Raw genomic sequence first — 26,892 nt, 5'->3', positions numbered from 1 at the left:
TCTCTATGCTCTCACGTTAGTTGAGACATTTTATCAAGCACTTTGTGTCCATTGTTTTTATGGATATCTCAGGATTGGTACGTATGTCGGTAGCTTAGTGGCGACAGGTAGGAGAGATGATATTCATCATTTTTTCACTGTTGTTTGATACAAGATAATTAAAAAGATGATTAATAATATTTAAAAAAAATGAAAAAGAAATAAGCAAGAAAATATAAAAACATGTTTTTTTTTAACATTGTAATCTATTGAATTAGTATTGTTTCTCAAATGATTAGAGAATTATCAGACAATTAATAGATTTAGAGGAAAAAGTTTCAAATAATACACGATAACTATACATCTTTTGACGGTAATATGTTAACAGTAAACAGTCCCATACATCAAAAAGCGATTTAGGAATATTTTTCAGCAATTTCTTGGAGACGAGCCCAAAGCTGTTTAGGCTTGGACATCATGACCATGTGATCAGATCCTGTTATCTCCACCACACAGTTGGGTGGATTTCTCTCGATCATCCACCATTGAAAGTCCCTCTTCCCAACCTTATCTTTTTCGGACATGATGTAAACCCGATTTACCGAGCCGTATTTTCCAGTGGAAAGCATCAGCTCCATAGAAAGGTCTTCATCACTAAACAGAGGTAATGGTCTCAACAGCATTGTTGCCAGTGCCAAATCCTACAGCAATTTTATCATTTCTCTTTTATCATACACGTACACTGTTATAACAGCAACCGTTTGATAATGATGCAGCGGTTGATATCTCACTTTCAACAAAATATCCCTACAAAAATGTTTTTCTTACCTCAGTTGGGCTGAGCTGGAACACATTGGATGCTAAGTACAAGGGACCGAAAATGAAACTTGTTGGAGGCTTGTCTTGGCCTTTGTCATATGAAAAACGACTGTCCAATAGAGTATCTTGTCTGCTAAACGACTGTAGTAAATGCAGGAAAAAAAGTGTCATAAATTCATAATTCAAAGAGTAGACATGTTCTTGCATTATTACCCTGGTCCCTAAGGACCCTGATTAATTTTGATGGAGAGAAATTGAAAAGATACCATCTTTTAATTTAATCTGTAGTACCTCTTGATTGAGTGTGGAAATGTTGAGTGTTGGGCCTGGCATTAAGGCAGTGAGAAAAACAGCAACAGAAATCCTACTCGGAAAAGACTCCATGGCTTGAGAAATTGCTAACCCACCAAGGCTATGACCGACAAGGATGACTCTTTCATGAGGAGGAAGAGTTTCCATGAAGTTCCTCAAGGGTCTAAAGAAGTCAGAAATGGATCGGAGATCGCTCAGCTGCACTGGGTTGACACCAGAAGCGGCTAAGTCTAGTGCAGTGACGTTGTGGCCGGAAGATTTGAGCAGAGGCAGGAGCTTGTACCAGGACCAGGCTCCAAGGCATGATCCATGAACCAGCACAAAGTGCTTGCTGATGCTAGGCCGTGGTGGCTCCATAGCGGCACCAATCGCAGTGGATGAGAGGAAGTAAAAGAAGACATTAAGGGACTTGATTTGTCTTTCTGATTTGCTCCATAATATGTTCCAATTTCTTCCCGTGGACCAAGCAAATTATCAATGGCTTATTATTATTATTATTATAAGAGTAATGCCAGAGAGAAGTCACTGTAATAGTGCACACTTTGCACTTACTACATGGCTGCTTTTAATTCTCTATTTTTTAATTTTGAACTTGAGAGATGTGTGGTTTAGATGATGCTACATCATGTGTGCTAAATGATTACTCTTAACAGTAATTTTTTTCTATATTTATTCTTATTATAAATGTCCTGAAGGGGTAGGTTTTGAAGATGGACTCTTTTTCTAATGGGCTAGCGGTCTTTTTTTTTTTTTGGTTAGAGGTTCGATCAGATTTTAGGAAATTGTTATTGTGACAAACAGGTTGAAGTGCTCACGGGATTATGTATGTATTTAGCTAAGGCCGGCGACTGACCATCCTTTCTTTCTCCTTTATTTATGTATATTTATTCACTTTTTTTCAAAATGAGTAAATGAGACTTATAAAACTCAAATCATATAGCCTATGAGTAATGTTAAATACAGTCGTAGAATGCGTAAACACCGTAAAATATTTTTAAAAAAGAGTGGGTGTATTATTAAAAAAATAATTTTTTTATGTGAATATTATATTTACTCATTTTTTTAAAAAGATTGTGCAGTACTTATACAATCTACGATTACAAATATTATTTCTTATAGCCTATACCTATTAAAATATTATAAAAAATAAGAATTTCTCAATTCCAAATAATGAGATCATACACATGACTACCTATCTTTATCACTTCTCTTATGGCACCTACTCTCATCACTTATCTTGTGGTCTATAATTTAAAAGGACTAATAATATAATTGAAATCCAATTAAAATATTATTATAAGGAATAAGAAATTTACATTTCCTAACAATACGGATCTATATACCAAGATCACTTATCTGAAAATGGTATATCACAAAAGTTTCTCTCTCTCGGTTGAAATTAACCGCTTTTGCTGTAGGACCCAATTTAATTTGGCCCATAAATACTCCAGCTAAATATGAACATGGATTAGAACGAAATTCCGGATCTAGTACTGCAATTAATGTTTCCAAAAGCCAGCTTAGCTGTTTCTTCTTTGCTAGTAGATGTATATAATATTCCACACAACTACCGCACTACTTCAATTATCCGATACTCTAAAATGATAAATTTGGATGTTTTCTACATCCCGCTTCTTGAAATCACTGCGGCTTCTCGTGGCCAGAAACTTTCCCCAGTTGTATTCCCTGTATTTTGCAGGGTTCTTCTCATTTACCAGCTCCTCCAGAGGTTTCACCATGGTGTAGTTGGCCGGGTTGAAGAAGAATGGAATAGAAAACCTTTCCTTGGTAGAATTCACCACCACCCTGTGCTCCACACTCTCATACTTCTCATTGCTCCAAACCTGTATAAACATACCCGATTGATATTCTTTCTAATTCCCTGATTGAATGAATTAGATTGTCCAATGCCGAGAGATATATACACAGTTTTAAATGCTGACAATATTGTGCAAAATGTTCAGAAATGGTACCTGAATAATATCACCAACATTAATGATATAGGCATCCGGGGTAGGCTTAACAGGAATCCACTCCCTGTCTGATTTTCGCCTCACTTCCAATCCGCCAACATCATCTTGGGCAAGGACAGTCAAGCCACCAGCATCCTTGTGATGGCCGACACCAAGAGCCAGGTGGGGGAAAGGGCACGGAGGATAGTGATTGAGCCGGAGAAAGCTGGTCTGGTCTTTGAAATAACCATTCAGGCGATTAGCAGATAAGCCTAAACTCATAGAAATAAGTTCCAACAACTTGTACGCCAGTTTCTCCACTTCACGTGCATAATCCTCACATGCTTCCCTAGAAAAATCAAGTTTGGTCTGGCCATTAATACAAATTGAGTTCCAAGGCAAGAGTTTGATCAGTACAAATAACACTAAAAATTACCGGAGGTCGGCCGGAAAATGGGGCCACTGATTGGTCAAAATCTTCAGTTCTTTGTCATCAGGTTCATGGGAGGCCGGAATCTGTGACGGATCGTGAACCAAAAAATCAAACACATCTTTCCAGTCCCTCACGTTTTTAGTGTGCTCACTTTCATAGCACCCCATGGGATTCACCTCGTCCCGCTTCACCTTTCTCTTCTCCTCGGACGACCCGTCGAAGAACTTCTTAGCCACGGCCGCAACTTTTCTACGCAGAATTGCTGGGACTCCGTGGTTTACGACATGAAAGAATCCCCATGTCTCGCATGCAGCGCCGATGCGAGTGATGATTTGCTGGGTGGTGTTGTGATCAGGAGGGTTGAGGACGGTGGACAGATCGATGACTGGGATATCGTCAGCCACCTCGATGGGTTCGAGCCTGGGCCTGTGCTCGATGGCTTGGACGAACGCAGGGTCTACCTCTCCCATGGCTGGTACCGGCAACTGAGATTCGAAGAAGAGGGTGAGAAAATGTAGAAAAAGGATATGATAGGCTTACGAATAACATTACAGTTTTTTTTTTTTTTCAAAATGTTAAACGTTGCGTTTAGTTAAACCTAAAATATATCCAATATCATTTCGAATTTCTTTTCCCTCCCCACCCCCCACCCCCCGCACGCCCACGTTCAGCTTCCTCTGTTCTCCCTCCCGCCAGTAGTCTCTTGTTCCTCTAACAGCAGCCATTTCACCTTCGACACCGTCTGGGACCGCCGAGGAGAACCCAGCACGACAGACCCACTGCCAACGTCAGCTTGCATCGACGGGTCTACAGCTCCACATTCAATGTCGCAGGTTTTTGCTTTTTTTCTTCTTTTTTTTTTCCTGTTTTATAATCTTTGAGCCATTTCTGTTTTTCTTATGTGTTACAATCTCGTTTTTAATGTTTTTTTTTTCAATTCACACAGACATTCAGCTCGCTTTCAGATTTGTTGCTTTTTCCATTCTACGTGAGGCTCTCATTTGATGGTTTACTTAAACTCTTGCAAAGAAAACAGAGCACCGAAAATCACAATAGATAAAATTTAGATTTTTCTTTGCTTTTGTTTTTTTTTTGTTCTACTATTGCCCGAAAATCACAGTATATTTGTTAGGTTTCATTTTTCAATCTGTTTGTGAACTTGGAACTTGGGATGGGTGTTAGTATAGGTTAATTTTTTTTTTTTTTATATGTAAGAGTGGGAATTGCATTAAAAGCCAATTGGGTTGCACATATGAGTGCCATTGTAAGCTTTTTTTTTTGATGCACTGTGTAACAGGGTTGATGAAGTAAGTATGAGAAAATTGCATTAAAAACCAATTATTTTTTGAGCATTAGTTTTCAAATGTATGATGTTTGAAATTTAAAAGTACGAGTAATCATTTTTTTGTTGAAGATTTATGCTTTTAAAGTATTCAACCACCATGCTTTTAGCGTACTCAATTGTGGAATGATTTATGTCTTTTTGTTTAGTAACTTTGTCCTAAAAACTCAGTTGAAATAGCGGGATGGACAAAGAGGAAGATGAAACATCACCTACGCCATCTACGCCTTCTACATCGATTTTACCGAGTCAGGTATGAACATACTGATCATTTGAAAATGTTGTTGTGTCTGATATTGTCATTTAGTTAAATGTATTTTTTTTATACATAGTTAAACGTATTTTTTATTTGTGTATTATAGGGATATTACAGTCCAGGAAACCCGTACTACCTACCATTTATGTTGCCTCAAAACGCATATCCAAATCCATATACATGCACTTGGGGTATCCAGGTAGCTTATTTTTAAACATTTTTAAGTTTTTTTTTTTTTTGAGTTTTTCTGCATTTCGGATGTTCTAACACCATGCCTAACTACAGCTTCCATCGATGCCATCTTTTGGACCAATGATGCCCTACCCTCCGTCGAGTAATCCGGAGGAGTCCACACGAGTTCAACATACCTATCAAGTATACTCATTTTAATTGTTTTTAGGTTATATATATATATATATATATGTATTGAATTTATTTGAACACCGTGCCTCATTACAACATCCATCGATACCACCATCGAGTAATCCAGAGGAGTCAACGAGATCTGAAAAGACTCCCCGACTAGCAAGTGAATCATCAACTCTGCCATTGCCATTGTGTGCTGAAATTGAAAATTGCATTGGAGGTACATCATACACGACTGATAAGAGCTGTCACCTGACAAACGGTATTAGACTCTTAATCCAGTTAGTAAACATACAGTGTTATAATATAAATTCTAATATAAAATATACATTTTCATTTTCAGAAACTTCGTCGGATGTAAATAAAGTGGCAGAGGCTGAGGAAACTAATGAAGTATCTGATGATGATGAACGAGTTGAGGAGCCAAAACCTGGTATGGAGTTCGCCACTGATAAAGAGCTTCTTGCATATTATAAGCAATATGCCAAACAACAAGGTTTTGGTGTTATCACACAGAGGACGAAAAGAGATGCATCTGGAAAACCGAAGTATGTGGCAATTGGGTGTGCACGTGGCGGCAAGTACCATCTGAGTCACAGTAATATCTCGAAGCTGAGACCAACAATTAAAACAGACTGTAAGGCAAAGTTAAACGCTCACTTGGACAAAAAGAGTGTATGGGTTTTGACCACTGCTGAGAATACTCACAATCATGGTATTGTTAGCCCACATAAGTCTAGATTTTTTAGAAGTCACAAGTGTTTAGATGAATACAGTAAAAGAATGCTCGATCTAAATGACAGGGCAGGTATTCGAATGAACAAAAATTTTGGAGCACTTGTTGTTGATGCGGGCGGGTTCGAGAATCTTGAATTTCAAGAGAAAGATTGTCGAAATTATATTGACATAGTCAGACACTTGAGGCTGGGTAAAGGAGGTGGCGAAGCACTTAGTGATTACTTTAAGAGGATGAGAAAGATGAATGATGGATTTGTTTCTGTGATTGATGTAGATGATGAGCTGCGACTCAGAAATGTGTTCTGGGCTGATGCACGTAGTCGAGCCGCGTACGAGTATTTCAGAGATGTGATCATCTTCGATACGACGTATCTAACAAATAGATACGGTATGCCTTTTGCTCATTTTGTTGGGGTAAACCATCACGGGCAGTCCATACTGTTAGGGGTTGGATTGATTTCAAGCGAGGATACAAGTACTTTTGTGTGGTTATTCCGAGCATGGTTAGACTGCATGAATGGTCAGGCTCCAAAAGCAATCATAACAGACCAAGATCGGGCAATGAAGAGTGCCATTGCGATGGTATTCCCAGAAACTCGCCATAGATATTGTCTATGGCATATCATGTGGAAACTGCCTGAGAAATTGGGATCTCACTTCCAATTCAACGCATGGTTGAAGACTGACATTCAGAGTGCCCTATATGATTTGCATACCTGTGAAGAATTTGATGTCAAATGGGGGGAACTAATTCAGAAATATGACCTTGGTGATAATGCGTGGCTGGAAGGGTTGTATACCGAGAGATCATTTTGGATTCCAGCTTACTTGAAAGGTGTATTCTAGACTGGTATGAGCACTACACAGCGGTCTGAAAGCATGAATGCCTTTTTCGACGGATATGTGCATTCTAGTACAACGTTAAAGGAATTTGTTGATCAATTTGACAATGCTCTAAAAAAGAAAGTGGAAGTAGAGACGACGACTGATTTCAATTCGTGCAACCAAACCATCCCATGTGTGACTCCATTCCACTTTGAGAAGCAGTTTCAAGCAGTGTATACAAATGCAAAGTTTAAAGAAATTCAAGGGGAGGTGTGGGGAATGATTTGTTGTAATTGCATACCTGTTAGCAAACAGGGTTGTATTTCCACCTTTGACGTGTTCGAAGAAATTTCCACGGGTGATCATGTCAAAACCATCCATTACGTAGTTTACTATAATGAGGAGGAATGTGATATCAAATGCACGTGTGCACTGTTTGAGACGAGGGGCATTCTTTGTAGGCATGTATTTAAAGTTTGTCAAATTAAGAAGATTCATGTTTTGCCAGAGAGGTACATCTTGGATCGGTGGAGGAAAGACTTAAAGAGAAGATACACACTTGTCAAAAGTAGCTATGATGATTTGCGGGATAATGCGGACTCACGAAGGTATGAACTTGTGGTTAAAAGATGTATGAAATTAGCGACGCGTGTCTCCCCAAGTGATGACCATGTGAATGCATTCATGCTGGTTTTGGATGAGTTTGAGCATAATTTTAAAGGATTACCACTTGAGTCCGGTTCAACCAAGGTCAATGAGAGCGACGTCGTGGATAAGGGTAAGAAAATATTAAGTCCTAACGTTGTTCGAGGAAAAGAGAGACCTCCAATGAAGAGAAAGGTTCCACCTGTGGAGAAGGCTGCAACCAAGAGAAAGAAGAAACAGGTACTCGATTTTTTTTTTCTATTAACGTTTTATATGTTGGACTAGTGGTGTTTCCTTTCTAATAGATGTGTATTTTCTGGTATTTTGGAAATTAAACTTGCAGGAAAATATTTGATGATGAACAAGTTGGAGTTGGTGGGGTCCCGACCCCCCAAGTTGGTGCTAACGTTGAAGATGTTGTTGTTGGAACCCAATATAGTACTGTCACACAACAAACACCATCGGGCAATGATGAAAATTTGTGAAACATTGTTTATGGGTTTTGGGAAGACAAGGTTGTGGGTGCTCAACATGTATGACAATCATTATTATATTTTTGGTGGGTTATTTGAAAGATTTTGTGAAAATCTGGAGTCTTTTTGTTGGCGGTTGTGGTTGTAAAGAATGTACAGATAGTCTAATGCAGTACTTGTATAAAAATCATTATTATATAAATCATAGAAATCTTGAAGATGTTTTTGTGCACATTTATTTCGAGGTTGTGGTTGTATGTGACAATTGTGGTTGAGTTTTGCTTTGTTTTGCTTCTCATTATTGTTTTGTGACTTTCTCGTATATGCCACCTTTTGGTATATAAAATAACTAGTTTTTTTGTTTTAAAAAAATAAACAAAAAAATGTTGCTAGATGTACAGGTTGCTACATGTATATATAGTCCCTCCTTGCAACATTTACATGATTCTTCTTAATTAATTCGTTGTATATTCTTGCCTGCATGTATATATTCTTGCCTGCAATCTTAATTAATTTGCACTAAACAAGAAACTCAACCATGCTTAAACAAGAAACTCAATATCTTGAGCATTTTGCACTAGCAAGAGAGAGTGAGAGAGAGAGTGAAAAGGCCCCTGTGTCAAAACATGTCCATAACATTCTAAAACATTGACAAAAGCCAACTCATTACATCACATGTTCATTACAATCAATTGTCCAAAACTAAAACAGCTTACATGAGTCGAAGCACTGCTCGACATACAAAACTATTTTTGGGATACATAAAAATTACAACAAAAATCGCAATAAACAACAACCACGATGTCAACACACTTTTAAGGTTCCCTTATACTTCTTTTCCATTGCTTTATATTTGGCTTCTTCGATCGTTACATGTTCATGAAATAACCTCTCATTCCTTCGTTGAGCTAACTCCAATGTCATCTTGCAGCATGGATTTTGTTGACTTTCAAGATCAATCTATTCAAAATATTCACATTGTTTATTGATCTTATAGTTTGGGCAGTTGTAAAATCTTCTGCCAAAACTATGACCCTTCCCAGATATTCGAAGTTTCGATGGAATGCGACAGTAGCAAAGTGGCCTGTCCAAACTTGCTTTGTCTTTCCCTCTTGAAGTCCACACACTTGAACCGGTATTGGTACTTAAACTTGTCATTTGCTAAAAAATAGATAAACATTGTCATTAGTAAATAGATAAACATAGGCTGCTGTGTCATTGGTAAATGGATACTTTGGGTGCACAATTCAAAATAGATAGGAATTCAAGAATCCACAGTCTATCTACCACGTAGTTTAAGCATAGGTAGAAAGATTCATAGTTGCAAATTCAATTTTTATAAGATACAAAATCATATATATACATAGTTAAGAGAAGAATAAAGTTGGAGGAAACCTCATATTTCACTAACAAATGGATAGATATTCTTGATATTTAACTAACATGTCCACAATTAATTTCCTCCTCAAAATTACACAAATAAGTAGGTAAAAAGAACATTCAGCAACACAGCAGCCAAGCTGGCCTTTTGTCCTTAACTTCATAAAACAAACCTCCGAGCATATTGTTTCTATCACTTGGAAAGTGGTTACAAAGAGGGCAAAGCTCAAGTGAAGCAGCAGAACCAACATAATTATGGGAAATCTAATGATAAAACAGCTCGGAGATGAATGAGAAATCAGGTGAGAAACTATGTCAAAATGCAGATAATAAACCACCCCAGAAATGACACTAATGTTACTAGAATTTAGCTTACTGTTCTGAAAAGAAGATAGGCATTTCTAGCCATTAAAATCAATTTCAGACATGCAAATGAAGAGCCTGAGATTGTCTTGAAAGTACTAATATCCGATTAAATAGAGGAAATTTTGACAAGAGGTAGTCATTTACCAACAACAACAAAGAGCTAGTCTACTTCGCATGCAGGTCCTTAATGCTCGTGAAAGAGTTCTGCATTTCTCTCATACAATTGAACCAAACTGGAACCTGAATTATACCCTTATGATTAAAGACACCGACCAATATAAAAAAACCAATATATATAGAGATGGTTGATTAAACCCCAAACAACAGAAATTCATGTTTCTTTTAGCTTGCTCGTCATAAACTATAACTATAACCACAATCTTATTATCTGCTAACTATAATATTAGAGTACATTTCATTAGTAATTAAAAGATAATTTGCATGCCTTCACTCCAAAAGTTCTATTAATTAGAATGAGACTATTTAGTCTATTTTCACATGCATCGAGGAAAATAGCAAGTCAGATACTTATCATTGAAGGCCATTTTCATCTTCATCTTACTATCGTTCTTCTTTGCCTATTATATAAATATATATATATATATATATATATGTAACTCACCACATTACCAATGCTCCACAATCCCATCCCAAAAGTTATAGTTGTGTGTATAGCACGAGCATACACCAGAATCACAGGTGGAACATTGAAATGCATCAACCTTTGACTAAGTTGTAAATTCTGAAATCCAGCTAATAATATTCTAGAAAAAGAACTGAAAATCGCCAAGTGCAGACTGGTTATGGCTTGGGAAAAAACAAAATGAGTGCTGACTTGATATGAAGCATGCCATTCGCATCATTCCCATCACCACAGCACAAAATGAGCAAATGTTTTCTTTGAGAGGCAGAATGTTTTCTTTGAGTCTTTTTTACAAACACATGCTATTCATTTCTCAAAGTGGCGTTATCACACCATATGCCAAAATATTTTCATAGCCCAGATTACAATCACCATAACAATGAGATTACAATCACTTGTACTTTACACGGCATTTGAAAAAATTGAAAAAATGAGTGTTACTCGCCTTTGTGAAGAACACTGACAGGAAGCTCTCTCTCTCTCAGCGTCAAGATCAGTCCGTCGCGACTTTGGGTGCTCCGTCCTACAACTAGCTCGAGACGTCGAGTTGCCGTCGTGGTAGTCAAGAGTCTTGAGAGAGGGATTTCTGAAAGGAGGTTGCCTCGAGATTCAGGGAGGGGGAGGAAGCAGTGTTTTAAATTTCGTACCGTACCGGTCGGTACAGCAGAAATTTTTCATTTCGACCGTCCGGCCGGTACAGGTACTATACCTGTTCCGTACCGGTCGTACCGGCCTCAATTTCGGCCTGTACCGGCCTATATTTCGGCCTGTGTTTTTTTTTTTTTTTTTTCGTTTTTTCAAACTACAAGTTTATTTTTTAACCCCCAATTCAGACTAGACTATTTATAATTTATATATATATATATGTATTTGTATATAATTTATTTATATATAGACTATTATTTTGGAATATAATTTTTATATATATTTATATATATAATTTATGTATAGATCGACTATTCCAAAACGTTATCTTGAAACGCTATCTTGAAACCGTACCGGTACTGAAGTATTTCGTTCTAATATCTTAACCGATACGGCGTCCGATACGGTATTCAAAATATTGAGAAGAAGAATGCCTGGGGCGGGGGGAATTTAAAATTCAATTTTGGGTGTTCTGTAGTTAAACGCACGTTTAACTGGAATTCAAAAAATAAAAAAAAAAAAGGAAAAAGTCACATCAGATTTCGTATGCTGTATGTGGGGGAAAGTAGGCAGATGGGTAGAATATTTCAAAAAAAAAAAAAAAAGAAAAGCCAGATCACTTTTTACGTGCCGTATGAGAGAAACTGGTAGGTGTGTAGAAAAACTCAAATGTGACAACTTCCGTAGTTTACTTTGCTTTTTGTTCTTTCGGATTCTACATTCATTGAACCTGCCTCTGTCTTGGGTATCCTGACAAATGTAACAGATGAGGGTAAGAAAAAAAAATAAAAAAAATTATAATATTATTAAAAAAATATTTTTTTAATCATTAAATAAAAAAAATTAAAAAATCAGTATTATGCAAGAAATTAAACAGCCATGAATTTTGCATGTTTATTTTTATTTTTTCAGGATTCTGACAGATAAGTTCCAGGTGTCCAAGTCATACGCTTGCACAGATGCGGATCTTGCACAAACTATATATTTATGAGTTTTATTATACAACCTCCATCACACTCCACACTCCACACTCCACATTATTTTAAATTTTAAAATTTTTTAATATTTTTTTAAAATTTTTTTTGAGTTTATTCTTTTTAACTTATTTTAAATTTTTTATTTATTATTCATATAATAAATATTTAATAAAAGAAAAAATAATAAAAATTAAAAAAAATGTGGAATGTGGAGTGTTAGGAGGTTGTGAAGATATTTTGTATATTTATATAGAAAAGTGAACTAATTCAGCAGAAAACGGTGATTTTTTTACATTTTGTTTTTCAATATAAGATTACAAAAGTCCTGCGAGAAATTAATATATTCGAAGAATGTAGAAATAATTACTCTGATTTTATTATTTAGATTTTTTTTTTTTTTTTTTTTTATCTAGATTCTAACAATTTTGCCACGGGGTTTTATGTGCCAGATATATATATATATATATATATATATATATATATATATAATGCAGTACTATTGTGGGCAGGCACCTATATATATTATTGAAAATGCAAGCAAAGTCGACCTCTTCATGAGATATTATATAATATTTAATGGGAATGAAATAGCGTAGTTCACTAATAAACAAATCATGGCCTTTACATTAATAATGTCGTCATATATAACACATTAATATTATACAATTGAGCTTTACAAGAAAGCAAAAGCCCATCTAGCTCTTCGAATATTCGATCTCCATACTAGAATGTGGTTTGTGTTAAATCTTGGTCTTAGTTTAATGACGTTCACAGGTCTTTCTACTTACAAATTAGCGTGGAGATGATATTTTTTATACCGGTTTATAAATATAGTTTTTCTAATATTTACTATAATATTAACTTTGTACTTAGGAACTCCTAATTTCGTTATATATACTTTACATTTGAAGAAAAATATTGTTCTTTATTATGAATTTTATTATTTCCAGTCACACCGCAAATAAGGTCGATATGATATATTTTAAATAACTTATAATTATTTCAATATTTAACCAATACAAAAAATTTAAAATATGCTACATCAATGCATGGCATATATAATTACTAATGATACAATTAATTTAAGATAAAAAAAAAAACATTACTTATATGAATATGAGTTTTTTGGCCGCTAGGGTGACGTTGTAATGGGCCTCCATTTAAGTTTTGGTTGCAGCTTATAGATGAATAAGTAGCATTCATCTATAGTGGTATAAGATATTCCTTAGTGCTAAAGTCATCAACAGAATCAGTTTGCGATTAAGACGCAACAACGACGTGATCTAGCTAGACATACATCAATCCACAAAACTCATGATAAAGTCCACATTGTTACCTAAAATATCTTGAAATGGGTGAAGTCTGGCCATGTAATTAATTTGACCCATTCGTTTCTATTTTCCTTTCCCGGAAAAAAAATTCACCCTGTCCAGTCCTAGTCCTGAGTCCAGATCACTAGGCCGGGCATGCGTGTTCAATTTATAATGGTCGATCTGATCTTTTCTCATTAAGCTAAATATTCTATTAGTTTAATTTGCTAGATAAAGTCTGCTCTGTTGATGCCTGCCTTGGATGATACTAATTCATTATTTATATTTCATGGGATTTTACGGCTTTGTAGAAGTAACGTTATACGTATAAACAGCTTCCATTTATGTCAAGTGTCATGTCGTGACGTTTTGTAGACTAGTCTAGATGGTTGAGGTTTCCCAATCAAGCTGCAGGCAAACGTTGGGTATGAACTGATTTAAGAAACCTGTGGCGGGGGTTGGAATTTCCTTTTAGGGGGCCGCAGTTAGAGCTACCCAAATCCCAAGTTTGATCTGCCATTGGATCATGTATTTTGTTCTAGTTTCACTATCTATTTTGAAAGAAAAAGTCTTGATAGGAGCAACTGTTTTGGTACATCAAAATTGTACACATTACGTGTCATAAGAGCAACCATTGATAATATAGAGATGAGAGAGCCGACAAAAGAAATGATTAGAGAGAGTCCGAGATGAGAGAGACTCAGAGATGAGAGAGAGAGGCGGTATGAGAGAGAGACTGAGATGAGAGACACGGTATGATAGAGATCTGATGAGAGAGAGAGGAAGAGAGAAATGAGAAGATTTGATGCAAAACGAAAAGAAAAAAAAAACTAAAAGAATAGAAGTAACTACATAGTGTATATAATGTGTGCACAACTACAATGATTATTCTATAGTAAAACTCATTTTAAAAACATCTCATGGGAGGGACTTTTAACTTTATAATATTAAGACGCAACGTTTTCCATCCGATAAACAGTTGCTATAGAGATAGTTGTCAACAACAAATACTTCAAAAAGACAAAAAAAAAAAAAATCTATATCATATACATAATCACGTGTATTAAGAAAAAAAGAAGAAGAAGAAATTAGGACTTCCTCAGTCATTCTCCGGGCCACTTTCAGTACGTCTTTGATCTCTTATTTCTTTAAAGTCGTAACGTGCAAATCCTAAAACATCTAAACGCCCAAAATTTCTCTGAAAACAACGTCCTCTCCGTTTTTAATCAATATCATTCTCTTTTTATATTTATCTATTTTATTTAAATTCAATCATCACATTAAATTAATCATTCACTCTTTATATAATAATAAAATATTATTAAATTAATAATTTATTTATTTAATTTATTTGTATCACATTTTATAATTCAATAAATTTAATATTAATAATAATTATATTCTAATTAAATTAATATAAAAAAAATCATATTTTCAAAAGTCATTTAATGCTAATAATAAAAAATTGAGATTAAAATTATCTAAAATTCTATCTAAATTTCTTATTCACTAACCAAATATTTAACAACATACCTATTTCGATGTCAATAAAAAATCTGTAACTACATATACACCTACAAGTGGTTTGAGTGAGAAATTAATATTTTAATATTTGGTCAACCACTGTAACAAAAATTTAATGTGAAGTCTTTTTGATACAAATTATCTAAATTTTAATAATTTTTTAATTTTTACCAAGCCAATAGATGCTCTTATCCATGCCAAAAAATAAACATCGGTTTAGTACTGCAGACTCCCCCTGGGTCTATAAATAGACATGTTTCCATGCAACATATCTCACCTCTCACCCAAGCAATTAAGAATACACAACCTAAAAGCTAGTGCTAGAGACATCCTCAAACATGCAGATCATCATGAAAGCTAAGTACCTGATCGTCACAGTGGCCCTGTTGGCTTTGGTTTGCTCTCTCGCCTCTGCCTATGACCCTAGTCCTCTGCAGGACTTTTGTGTTGCGGTCAAGGATCCCACTTCTGCTTGTACGTAAACATTACCATTACTATTATTATCATTACATTCTGTAGTAGAAATCATTTCAAGCATCTGCATGAATTGTTTATCTCATGTTATGAATCCATAGATTAATGTAACTATACTTTCGATTTCTGCATCATATGTTTATGTTATTTCCCATTGTTATGGGAAGTGTCTGGACGTCCAATTTGTGATGATGATACACTACTTTTCTTGTTGCAGTATTTGTGAATGGAAAGTTCTGCAAGGATCCAAAGCTTGCCTCAGCCAATGACTTCTTCTTTTCGGGACTAAACGTTCCCGCAGACACTTCAAATCCTCTCGGGTCGAACGCCACTGATGTGTATGTGGACAATCTAGCAGGACTCAACACCCTAGGCATATCCTTGGGTCGCATTGACTTTGCTCCATATGGTCTGAATCCTCTCCACATCCACCCACGTGGCAGTGAATTTGTCATAGTCTTAGAGGGTACTCTGTACGTTGGGTTTGTCACGTCCGACGAAGATGCAGGTAACCGCCTCTTCACCAAAACGCTATACCCAGGAGATGTCTTTGTATTCCCAATTGGTCTCATTCACTTCCAGTTGAATGTGGGAAAGACCAACGCAGTTGCCTTTTCTGGATTTAACAGCCAGAATCCAGGACACATCACCATTGCAAATGCAGTCTTCGGATCTGACCCAAAAATCAATCCCAATGTTCTCACCAAGGCCTTCCAGGTGGACAAGAAATTGGTCGAGTACCTTCAGAAGAAGTTCTAGTTGAACAACAGTTAGAGAAATGTTTGTAACAACCATAACGATCCATTGTATGCATGGTTCGAATAAATTAAGATTTCCTATGTTTCGTTGTAACGTCATAAAATTAGAATTACAATGAAATAAGATGGTATTTAATTTATGCACTATCCTCTCTCTCTCTCTCTCTTTCTCTCTTTCTTTTTTTGTTCTTTTTGGGTAGCAGCGCATATATATATATATATATATATATATGTATATGAAAATTATAGAGTATTTTGCTTTCCAGACATCGAGTCCATATGCTTACTTCTTATATAGTGATATTCTTCTCAAGGAATTACAAAGAAAAATATGTTCGAATAGAATAATTATTGTAAGCTCGAAGACTAGTAAAGAATGGGTTGAACAGTTACACGCCCATGGTCCTAGAGACCACAAATCCCTATATATGTGCACAAAAATTAACATTGTAATCACCCTCTCTGCTAAATTACTCGGGCGTACGTGTTTCCGGAGACCGTAGTAGTTGGACCAGGAGTAGTACTCCACGAGAAACCCGACCACATGCATTTTGGGTTGTTTTACTTGTAGAGGTTTTTTTTAGCCATTGCTTCTTCAACTTTGCTTGCAGTCCTTCTGAGTGATTTTCTGGCTCTATCAAAACTTTTAAATCAGAGTTTGAAAATATGTGGATTAGTCAAAGGCCTCCAAGATCTAGCTATTATCATGTTTACGTATGGATAACATCGTACTCCCGAGTCCCAAGCCCCCATCTCAAAAGGGTTACTTTTAATCGACACAAAATGCTACTGTTTTAATTCTTTTAACTAAAATACGATGAATTCAGTGCATTGAACATCTTTTCAGTCTTTTCCAACCGATGTACAGAGTATCACAATCACCATTCCTTTAAATTCAGCATATAATTTTTATATTTTTTTAGGTACAGTATCGACCAAAACTTTGAGCAACTGCTGAAACGATACAAAATCCCTGTCAAAAGGGAATGCAGAAGCTACAATATAATGCGTGGGTACTTCCCATATTTCCAGGAAGAACAAATGAATAGTAATGCTAGATACATGCATAAGCTGTGCAAGCGCCACATGATTTTTTTACTTCACACATTCATAGCAATTTGATTGCTGGTTGGCGAGTGGGCCTCTATATGCCAGTAGGGATGTTGTGCATACTAAAATAAAAATAAAGGATGCTTGAATCGATGGATCATGGGATGAGAATTACCTTGTTGAACTAATCGGGATTGATAAAACAAAGGAAGTTATGCACGAAATAGTGGCTGGGAAGACTGGAGAAGATATTACCATCTCGAAACGGTAGGAATTGGAGTGTTTACGTTGGCCTCGACGTGGGAAGTAATTCATGTAAAAGCTATTGAGCATCTGGGTATGGATTGGATTTGGTACCACCTCCTCCCAAACAAGGTATTTGTGTGTACGTGGAAAGCTCATTTTAATGGGCTGTCCTTTGACTCTCGGGTGCAAGATCTAGGAGTCCCACTGGCCTTTCAATGTGACTGCTGCTCTCAAGGCCATTCTGAAAATTTAAATCATGTATTTCGTAATGGGAGTCTAGTTGCAGAAGTATGGAAGATGGTTGCCATTGCATTGGGAATTAATTATGTTGCTGGTATGTCATGGTGGGCAATAGTTCTATAGTGGTTTAGTTTAGCAAAGAAATCGAGCCATAAGGACACTTTGCTTGGCATCATCCCGTCCATTATCACTTGGCGTCTTTGGTTATGACGATGCAAGGCTCGGATGGAAAATAAAATAGAGTCGGCGTCAGAGGTTTGGATGGCAGTTAAAATGTGGCTAAGGAAGATTTCATCTCTCCAAGTGAAACAATGGCCTCTTTCAGATAGAGATGAGAATATTCTTCGGGCTCTTGAAGTTTCTTGCGTTGATCGTGTTCGGCCCAGACCAAGGCTTGTTTATTGGGGAAAACCAACTAAAGGATGGGTCAAGCTGAATGTAGATGGGAGTTGCTGTGGCAACCCGGGGAGGGGTTGTGGAGGAGGCATCATTCGTGATCATCGAGGTACTTTCAAAGGGGTTTTTTCCCTCTTTCTTTGGACAGGGTATGAACAATGAGGCTGGATTTAGGGTGTTAATTGCTGGTATATCTTTATGTAAAGATTGTGTTTCAGTCAGATTATTATTGAGAGTGATTCCAATTTGGTGGTTTCTTAATTGCTTAGTTACAAGTGCATGGTTTGGTACTTATGAGATTATTGGGATGATCTCTTGGTCTTATTGAGGGATGTGCATTTCACCATTGAACATTAATTTCAGGAAGGGAATAATGCGGCAGATTTCCTCGCTCGTCGGGGAGAGGAAGGTCACAATAATACTTTTGTTATTTTGTTTCTTTGCCTTATAAATTGAAAGGTATGCTTAAGTTGGGTAAGGCTGGTCTACCACATGTTAGATTGCAACTTGGTTTTGTAAGCTTGTTAGGTTTGATTTTGCTTTGTTGGGTTTGTTTTTATTTATAGTGTAGCTTTGATTTTCTCATGTATAAGTTTTTCCTCCGCTATGAGTGAGGACTTTCTTAATAAAGTGTCGGAGGTGCTGCCCTCCTTTTTAGCCAAAAAAAATAAAAAATAAAAATAAAATACGAGGAATACTAGATATACAATCATAAAGTATGCAAGCGTCACGTACTCATTTTAAAAAAATAGTAGAGCAAACCAATAAAGAAATAAATTTTTATGTGAATTTCATATTTATCAACTTTTTTTCAAGTGGAGTGCATGCCCGTGGCACTTGGAAACTTGTAACACTAGGGTCTAGCCAAGTCTATTAAATATTTTTGAGCTTATGTATGAAAAGTTCATTTGAGTTTTAACGAATAATTTCAAAGTAGCTTACAGGCTTAAAATTTCTCTTTTAACAGAGTATAAATTTCTTTAGGCTCAATGATTGAAAGATATGGTTGGACGAGAGGTTTATTTTTTTGAACATAGGGCCACCACAATACTTAGTGCATGCTAATTGCCATGCACGTCCCTGCGTGTACGGAAACAAGCAAAGTTCCCACTGCGTGGCCTAATTTACTCAGTAAAACAAATACTTGACTACGTACCACCTTTTTATTTTTTTATTCCCTTTAAACTGTAGCAGTCCACGTTCACCACCCATGGACATTAGGGGTGTCAAGTCGTGTTCGTGTTGTGTCAAGGTGTATACATTATACTTAATGGGTCAACACGAACACAACCCGTTAAGAATTTGTTGTTAAAATTCCAAACCCGAACACGACATGGTGAGATAACGGGTTGACACGACATGACCTGCTATGACCCGTTAATGAATAATAAATAAATTGACACGAGATGACCCGTTTCACCTGTTTATGTTAATAGGTTGAATAGACACAATACAACACGACACGACCCGTTTGACTTGATTGATTTTATATAAATATTTAAATATAAATAATATCTATAAAAAATAAAAAACTAACTACAAGTCTAAAATTACAATTCAAATAAATATGATCCACACAATTTGTAATAATATTCATTATTAAAATTACATTTCAAATATAATAAACAAAACATACAATGTAAATAAATTAATGTTACAATCCCAAATATAATAAAAAATTAAAAATACAGATCTAAACAAATTTAGAACTTGAAGAAGGAAGTGGAGCGTCCTCCTTGCCCTTTAGGTCTAAGGGTATAAAGGTAAATTTAATTTTCATAACGGGTTGACCCGTTAGTGACCCGTTAAGCAATCGTGTCTTAACGGGTCAATCCGTTTTGACCTGAACCAGTTAAGGTTAAACCCTAACCTGATTTTATTGTGCCGTGTTCGTATTGGGTTAACGGATCGTGTTACATATTGCTACCCCTAATGCACATCTCTATCCCTCACTTTTATGGCAACTATCACAATTCTTATACAACACCTATGCGTTAGACGTTAGTGTTCTTTCCTATAGTGTTGCCACCACTAGATTTTATCTTTGAAACAATTTCTTCATGTTGTTAACCAGCTAGCACCCGAGGCCAAACAAATTGCACCGAACGCCATCCTCCGCACCGTAGCATCACCAACCTCATGCATGTTCATCTTTTCTCCGCTAGCATGACCTCCATATGCCAACCACCATAGCCCACTGTCCAGCAGCCACTTCTCCTAGTGTCAACCACGTTACCATCGTGAACAAGCCACGCCGTCCCAACTCCATCACAGCCCGATTTCCCATTCACTCGGAGATGAATAAAATTTTCCCCACCTCACGGTACAACAGCTCCGAGCAACTGGACGAGATTTCCCTCACACGGCAGAAGCCACCGACGCCACCACCCCTCCCCTATCTCACGGAAAACCCAATCGTTTATCCCCTGTTTTAGCTCTCGAAAACAGAGTACCGTCCCTGTTGGAATACCACAGACCGAAGCCCTCTCCACCACCGTGACCCTCCTAGTGCCACCCAAGTTTCCCAGCTGCTATCACTGCTCCTCCGTGTTGCTGCCGAAAGACTCCCTTTAATTCCTTTGTAAGTCACTACCACCCCTCCGTCTCTCTCTCTTGGTATTAACTTCTTCCTCATGCCGTGATTACTCTCTCTTCATTCTCTCATCTTTCTCTCAGTGCACTACCGTTGAGACAGCCACCTTCCACTCGCCCAGCCCGTCGCGCCTTACCCCCCACACATATCTCAGTTTTAGTTGTAAGTCCATGCCGGTACACTTTAATTCATTTGTTTGTTTTCATGTTTGTTGACTTGAAGAGTTATATATTTATATAGTTCCGCTATGTACAGTCGCGGGCTAGAGTCGCCGTGCAGTCAGTTAGCTGATGTGGCAGCTGCTTTTTTTTTTTTTTTTAAAAAAAAAAAAGAAAAACAGAGTGCAGTGCATTTCGGATTCCCGCTTCGCTTCTCATCTTCTTCCTTTTGTTTGGCGATTTGTGCTTCTCTTCGGCCAGAACTTTCTTCGACGATTTTCTCTGAATGCTACTTGAAAATGATGGCGATTTGAGTGCATTTTCTTGTCTTCAGCGATTAGCTTCTCATCTTGCTCTGGTTTTCTTCTTGCCAAAAACTGATGGCAATTTGAGTGCATTTTGGAACTTCTCTTGCATTGGTGCTTTGGTTTTCTTCTGCGATTTGTGGTCTTCGGCTCAGCAGCTTGAACTCTTGTGGATCTGTGAAGTGGTGTGGTCTTCGGAACTCGAGCTCATTTGTTTTGAAGTGGATTTGTGCTCGAGCTCATTTCGTGTTGACAGCAAACCAATGATCTCCAGCTCATCCATGACTCACTACTCCACCTCACCAGCACACGATGACAACAACCAGCCTCAACTATAAGAACCTTCCAGAAAATGAAATTCTGTTGTAAATTCTCTCTAGAAAATTCTTGTGATCCTGTTTGTATAAAAGGAATATTTTCTGTTATCACCATGATCTGTACAGCTAGCAATAGGCATCATGCACACCTTATGTTTGTTAAAATGACAGACTACCCTCGGCACCCTCAGCTCTATAAATAGAGCACAGTATAAACGCTTATAAGTGAAGTGAGATAAATATTTGAAATACAAATTCTAACATGTGTGAGTGATTTCTTCATTTTCCGTGTAGCTTCTCAGTAATTTTATTATGGTAAGGACCATTTTTTTTACTTGCTCATGTTTCATGATTTCTTGGGAGTTATTGTTTTAGGAACAATGTTAAGAAAATCTGTTGGTAATAACTTCAATTTGGCACATTGGTTGAATTTATTAAGGAGGAAATGCATATGTTTGGGCTTGTCAAATACACTTTAAAAGAACTTTGACAATTTATATAGAAACATGTAAGGAAATGGGAATCCCTAATTAACGAGGGCTAGGAAAGCAAATCATATAGAACTTTGATCTTGTTGGCCAGTTTCAAGAATCTGTCAACACAGAGCAAGCCTCGATCACACTAGCAAATGTAGAGGAAAAATTCAATGTAGAGATATTAGGCCAAAAGCTCAACAGTTGCATTTTCATATAAACCTCAAGCGACCTGCTAGCATATTCAATCGATTTGTTGTTATTATAGTTTGTGCCATTTGGCATTAAGATAAGATGTTAAGAGTCATGTGGTTTTGTATGGTCAAAACAAGAGTGAGTCCCGGGTGGGGCGCACTCACGGTTGAGCTAGCCTCACTCCTAGAGCTGCCGCGTATGAGGCTTCCCGGAGACTATAAGCTGAGAAGCTTGACCAGTGACAAAAAGGCTTGGTCATCTCTTTGTATGTACAATTTATTTATGCTAGAAATCTGATTTTGTAATGGAATGTGCAATATAACTTGTTACTTTATCAATTCTGGAATGAAATGTGCAATATAACTTTTTACTTTATGCTATAAATTTGATTCTGGAAAGGAATGTGCAATATAACATTTATTTATGTTATAAATCTCATTCTGGAAAGGAATGTGCAATATAACATTTATTTATGCTATAAATCTCATTCTGGAAAGGAATGCACAAAACCACTGCATCCATTGATTATAATACAGCTATTTTACAACCAATTTAGTGTTTGTCATGCCACAAGCATAAGAGGCAAAATGCAACAAAAAAGTCCCCAACTATTACATTGCACTCACTAAACAGCCAAAGCTATAACATAAAACCACTACCAAGTCACTAAGTAACAACAAACAACAACTACAAAAGCCGAATACACCCGGAGAAGCATGCGTGAATGTCTTATTCCATCTTCTTGCTCAAGAAGCATCTCTGTCTTCTTCAGAAACTCCTCATCTCTACCATCTTGCACCATCTCTCTCTTCTCAATTTCATCGGCCCTCTTATGGAACTCAATCTCCCTCTTTTCGATATCGCGGGATCTCTTCTCGACCTCTTCCTCCTTCCTTAACAGGTCGTTTTGTCTTTCTTGTAGATCCAACTCTATGTATTGATCACTATCTGCCCACTTGAAATACTTTCAGAATGGTAATCCCTAATATTTGCAAACATATATAAATGTTGTTAGATGTACGTAATATTAATCAATTTATTTTAAAGTTACATTACAAGTCATTTAGTTATCTTTGTGTTGTACTTTGGACACCCTAGGAATGGTCGTCTTGAATTTTTTATAGTATTTGAGTATCTCAATATAGCTTGAAGCTCATAGAAGCAGAATGGTTGACCCAAAGTACATATACCGGAGGATAAAAAAGACAGTTAATGACGACATTCTAACATGAATTAGAAGCACAATGTAAAGGCACACATATGAAAAGACATATTCAAGAAAATATCATTTGCATGAAAGGGTGCTAATATATTGATACAAACGAATTTTTTAAGATCTTGCAATTAGATAGTGTAGGCCATAGGGAATAAGTTAAGGCAGATACATGGGAGGAGAGGGACATCTCTGGACTTGTTAATTAATTAGCCATATACATCGATGTTTTTTGTTTTTTTTTTTTAAACATGGTACTGTAAGTCAGTGGAACTCAAAAAGAAAACTATGCTAATTTTCAAAAGGCAAATCTGCTTAGAGGAGATACACTTTTTTAAGACCTTGCAAAGGCATCAATTAGATAGTGTAGGCCATAGGGAATAAGTTAAGGCAGATGCATGGGAGGAGAGGGACACCTCTGGACTTGTTAATTAATTAGTCATATACTTCGATTTTTTTTTTTTTTTTTAAAAACATGGTACTGTAAGTCAGTGGAACCCAAAAAGAAAACTATGCTAATTTTCAAAAGGCAAATTTGCTTAGAGTATCAAAATCATGCTCAACACCAAAATCTTGCCCTAATCTAATTCTTTGCATGGGATTCTCTCATCACTTTTGCAACCAACTTTAAAGTTATTACCATAATTCTTAATAATTAATCTCTTCCTTTGTTTCAGTGTTTGGTATGCCTCTAAAGTAGAGAGAGAGAGAGAGAGAGAGAGAGAGAGAGAGAGTCTTGTTAAACAATGGAAAATAAGAACAACACCTTATTTGGATGCAGCTGTCAAGACTCGATTATGATTCATTAGTTGCTTTCAATTCAGGTGGCTATGCAAGTTGCTATGTTCTCGTTTTGTGTAAACATAAAACTTTACCAAATTAAGTTAAGTCAATACACTATTTAATATCTACGGAGAGTAGATAAATAAATTGGATAATATCAAACACGAAACCTATGATCAATGACTACATTGACTAGAACCTTTTTCTTTTCAAAAAAATGAAATATTAATCAACAAACATCAATAGAGAAACATTTTGAATTCTACAGAGAAACCTCCTCCACATAACGTTCAGCTAAATTTAATATCTAAGCACTTGATCCAACACAAAATAAGTCTTAAAATCCTAAGAAAATCAGAACAATGATGTGTAGCAAAGCTCATGAATAAAACAAAAGAGAAAATCAAAACAATCCACAGAGAAACATTCTCAATTCTACAGAGAAACCTCCTTAACAGAATGTTCGGCTAAATTTAATATCTAAGCACTTGATCCAACACAAAATAAGTCCTAAAATCCTAAGAAATCAGAACCTTAGCTTTCATGAAAAATGATACTGAAAAGTAACACAAACCCACCAACTGAATCCCATGTTTCCAAGCAATGAGACTCTAAATCCAGAGCTAATCTTCGGTGACAATGCATATGCAATATTAATATATATAAAACTATATAAGTCCTGAAATTCAAAAAAATAAAAATATTGCAAGAGTTTGAAGAAATTGCTTGCCTTCAGGATAATTAGGAAGGGGGCTAGGGTTAGGGCTAACTGGTTTCGGGATGAACGGAATTGGGGCGGGCTATGTATGGTTCGAGATAAGGAAACTGAGGAAGACGACGTAACGCTGTGGCTGAAGACGAAGGCGGCAATTTGTGATCTCAGACTTCCATCAGTCAGTTGAGGGAGGGAGGGCGGCAGGTTCAAGGGGAGGGATGTGCCGTCGAGGTTTCTTCGGTGCTTCCAGGGGATGGACTCATGGTCTTCGACGATATGCGATTTGTGGAAGGATCGAGAGAGGAAACGCAAAACAGGGAGGGACTGAGGAAGAGAGGAAACGCAGAGAGGGAGGGACTGAAGAAATTGTTGAGGGAGGGAATGAAATGAAAAAAAAAATTGAGGGAGTGAAACAGTTGGTTTTCATTTTGCCACATCAGCAACCGCTTACGCGGCGTCTACCTGAGTCGACTGAATGTAGAATTTTTCATATTTATATATGGGTAATTCTGTAACCTAATTGAATAGGGGTTATTACCGTTATGCCATTTGATCATGTTTTCAAATGATAAGTATTACAGAAGCTATTGCTAGGGGTGTAACCGGTCCGGTCCGGTCCGGTTTTGGACAAAATCTAGAACCGAACCTGTATGTACCGGTTTTTCATTTTTCAAAACCGATTACGCCCCGGCTATCCTCCTAAACCGGTACATCCGGTTTTACCGGTTTCCGGTCCGGTTTTCCATTTTTTTAAAATGTAAAAAATATATAATAAATTATTACTTCTTATAATAAAATGTTATTAATAATTTAATATATATATATATATTACGTTTAAAGCATATAATCAATTAAATTTTCATCTTTAAGATTAAACTTTTATTTTATAAATTATAATAAAATTATCTTATATATAATTATATTAATAACATATGATCAAAAAAATTACAAATGTTCATATTTAAGATTAACATTTTATGTTATAATTTATAAATTATAATATGAAATTATTTCATATATGATATATAATTATGTATTATATATAAAAGTTTAATATGTAATTATATATTATATATAAAACTTATATATATAAATATTTTGTATAATATATAAATTAATTTTTATATATGTATTTTTCCAACCGGTCCGGTTCAGTCCGGTCCGGTTCCGGAAACTACGGAACCGAAACCGGACCGGTTCCGGCCGGTTTTCATAATATAGAAACCGGTTCCGGTCTGGACCGGTTCAAAATCGGACAAACCGGTCCGGTCCGGTTCGGTCCGGTCCGGTTTTCCAGTTTTCCGATTTAAATTTACACCCCTAGCTATTGCATAGTTTGTCTACTAAATAAATAAAAATTACATTATTACCTTTGAGTTACAAGTTGCATTCTTGTGTTTTAAAGTTTTAATATGTATTTGTAAACTCTAAGTTTTCCATGTTTACATAAATTATTTTGGTAAGTTAATTTTATTTGAAGTAAAGTTTTCTTTCAAAAGTAAGTGATAATGTTGTAATTTTATTATGTTCTAGTTTATTAAATAAGTTAGAGTTTAATACTTTAGTCAGAGATTTAGTTGGAATTTGAGAAGTGTTAATATCTTGGAATTTCGTGAATTTAGGTTTTTGAGGAATTAAAATAAGTTATTTTAGGATTTTAGGCTTAAATATCGAAATACGTGGATTGCGAATTTATGGAAGTTACGTGACTATTTTATAGGTGACGGTTAAAATTTGTTCAACACTATTATGGAAAAAAATTTGAAAAGCTAAGAATAAAAAGTTCAGGTAAGCGGGGTTCCTATACTACACTTTGTATAAAATAAAATGACCTGAGGTTGATTTTGGAAAATATGCATATTTTGTTATAAAAAGAAATTTTAGAAACGACCTCAGTTATTTGTTCTGCATTACTCATGAAATTCTGTATAAGAAGAATGTATTTTTTGTCATGACTGGTGTAGACATGAGCTTATTTTGACATTTTGTTT

At 36.2% G+C, this 26,892-nt stretch overlaps 5 protein-coding genes and 3 long non-coding RNA genes across 8 annotated transcripts; 5 read left to right on the top strand and 3 right to left on the bottom strand.

Moving 5' to 3' along the window:
- Positions 1–271: 271 nt before the first annotated feature.
- On the bottom strand, positions 272–1,554 carry LOC121258378 (salicylic acid-binding protein 2-like). The gene is made up of 3 exons (XM_041159888.1): positions 1,090–1,554; positions 808–939; positions 272–680 (listed from the first exon to the last, which is right to left on the bottom strand). Exons 1-3 carry the CDS (start codon positions 1,465–1,467, stop codon positions 396–398), a joined length of 795 nt encoding a protein of 264 aa, XP_041015822.1. The 5' UTR covers positions 1,468–1,554; the 3' UTR covers positions 272–395.
- Positions 1,555–2,613: 1,059 nt separating this feature from the next.
- On the bottom strand, positions 2,614–4,049 carry LOC121258369 (protein DMR6-LIKE OXYGENASE 2-like). The gene is made up of 3 exons (XM_041159876.1): positions 3,499–4,049; positions 3,084–3,411; positions 2,614–2,954 (listed from the first exon to the last, which is right to left on the bottom strand). The coding sequence occupies exons 1-3, from the start codon at positions 3,963–3,965 to the stop codon at positions 2,691–2,693; spliced, it is 1,059 nt and encodes a 352-aa protein (XP_041015810.1). The 5' UTR covers positions 3,966–4,049; the 3' UTR covers positions 2,614–2,690.
- Positions 4,050–4,055: 6 nt separating this feature from the next.
- LOC121258413 lies at positions 4,056–4,842 on the top strand. Its single transcript, XR_005939395.1, has 2 exons — positions 4,056–4,328; positions 4,442–4,842. It is a non-coding gene; the product is annotated as an uncharacterized LOC121258413 (long non-coding RNA).
- Positions 4,843–5,021: 179 nt separating this feature from the next.
- On the top strand, positions 5,022–7,043 carry LOC121258828 (protein FAR1-RELATED SEQUENCE 5-like). Its single transcript, XM_041160359.1, has 3 exons — positions 5,022–5,090; positions 5,200–5,284; positions 5,803–7,043. The coding sequence occupies exons 1-3, from the start codon at positions 5,022–5,024 to the stop codon at positions 7,041–7,043; spliced, it is 1,395 nt and encodes a 464-aa protein (XP_041016293.1).
- Positions 7,044–7,049: 6 nt separating this feature from the next.
- Positions 7,050–8,022, top strand: LOC121258826 (protein FAR-RED ELONGATED HYPOCOTYL 3-like). Its single transcript, XM_041160358.1, has 2 exons — positions 7,050–7,907; positions 8,011–8,022. The coding sequence occupies exons 1-2, from the start codon at positions 7,050–7,052 to the stop codon at positions 8,020–8,022; spliced, it is 870 nt and encodes a 289-aa protein (XP_041016292.1).
- A 737-nt stretch (positions 8,023–8,759) lies between these two features.
- LOC121258411 lies at positions 8,760–10,502 on the bottom strand. The gene is made up of 2 exons (XR_005939393.1): positions 10,031–10,502; positions 8,760–9,301 (listed from the first exon to the last, which is right to left on the bottom strand). It is a non-coding gene; the product is annotated as an uncharacterized LOC121258411 (long non-coding RNA).
- Positions 10,503–12,235: 1,733 nt separating this feature from the next.
- LOC121258415 lies at positions 12,236–26,417 on the top strand. The gene is made up of 3 exons (XR_005939397.1): positions 12,236–12,390; positions 13,399–13,403; positions 26,405–26,417. It is a non-coding gene; the product is annotated as an uncharacterized LOC121258415 (long non-coding RNA).
- LOC121258387 (germin-like protein subfamily 1 member 13) lies at positions 15,242–16,359 on the top strand. Its single transcript, XM_041159897.1, has 2 exons — positions 15,242–15,459; positions 15,677–16,359. Exons 1-2 carry the CDS (start codon positions 15,324–15,326, stop codon positions 16,216–16,218), a joined length of 678 nt encoding a protein of 225 aa, XP_041015831.1. The 5' UTR covers positions 15,242–15,323; the 3' UTR covers positions 16,219–16,359.
- Positions 26,418–26,892: the final 475 nt, after the last annotated feature.

Source organism: Juglans microcarpa x Juglans regia, chromosome 3S (genome assembly GCF_004785595.1).
Source record: "Juglans microcarpa x Juglans regia isolate MS1-56 chromosome 3S, Jm3101_v1.0, whole genome shotgun sequence".
NCBI lineage: Eukaryota > Viridiplantae > Streptophyta > Magnoliopsida > Fagales > Juglandaceae > Juglans > Juglans microcarpa x Juglans regia.
Note: the sequence above shows the minus strand (reverse complement) of the source record. Positions and strands in the feature narration are given on the sequence as shown.

Coding starts and splice junctions, on each gene's coding strand:
- LOC121258378 (XM_041159888.1), bottom strand. CDS start 1,467: ATGGAGCCACCACGGCCTAGCATCAGCAAGCACTTTGTGCTGGTTCAT. Junction 940..1,089: donor TTTCCACACTCAATCAAGAG/GTACTACAGATT, acceptor CATTTACTACAG/TCGTTTAGCAGACAAGATAC. Junction 681..807: donor TCCAGCTCAGCCCAACTGAG/GTAAGAAAAACA, acceptor AAATTGCTGTAG/GATTTGGCACTGGCAACAAT.
- LOC121258369 (XM_041159876.1), bottom strand. CDS start 3,965: ATGGGAGAGGTAGACCCTGCGTTCGTCCAAGCCATCGAGCACAGGCCC. Junction 3,412..3,498: donor CATTTTCCGGCCGACCTCCG/GTAATTTTTAGT, acceptor TGATTTTTCTAG/GGAAGCATGTGAGGATTATG. Junction 2,955..3,083: donor ATGTTGGTGATATTATTCAG/GTACCATTTCTG, acceptor ATGTTTATACAG/GTTTGGAGCAATGAGAAGTA.
- LOC121258828 (XM_041160359.1), top strand. CDS start 5,022: ATGGACAAAGAGGAAGATGAAACATCACCTACGCCATCTACGCCTTCT. Junction 5,091..5,199: donor CATCGATTTTACCGAGTCAG/GTATGAACATAC, acceptor TGTGTATTATAG/GGATATTACAGTCCAGGAAA. Junction 5,285..5,802: donor TCCATATACATGCACTTGGG/GTATCCAGGTAG, acceptor TTTCATTTTCAG/AAACTTCGTCGGATGTAAAT.
- LOC121258826 (XM_041160358.1), top strand. CDS start 7,050: ATGAGCACTACACAGCGGTCTGAAAGCATGAATGCCTTTTTCGACGGA.
- LOC121258387 (XM_041159897.1), top strand. CDS start 15,324: ATGCAGATCATCATGAAAGCTAAGTACCTGATCGTCACAGTGGCCCTG. Junction 15,460..15,676: donor CAAGGATCCCACTTCTGCTT/GTACGTAAACAT, acceptor TTCTTGTTGCAG/TATTTGTGAATGGAAAGTTC.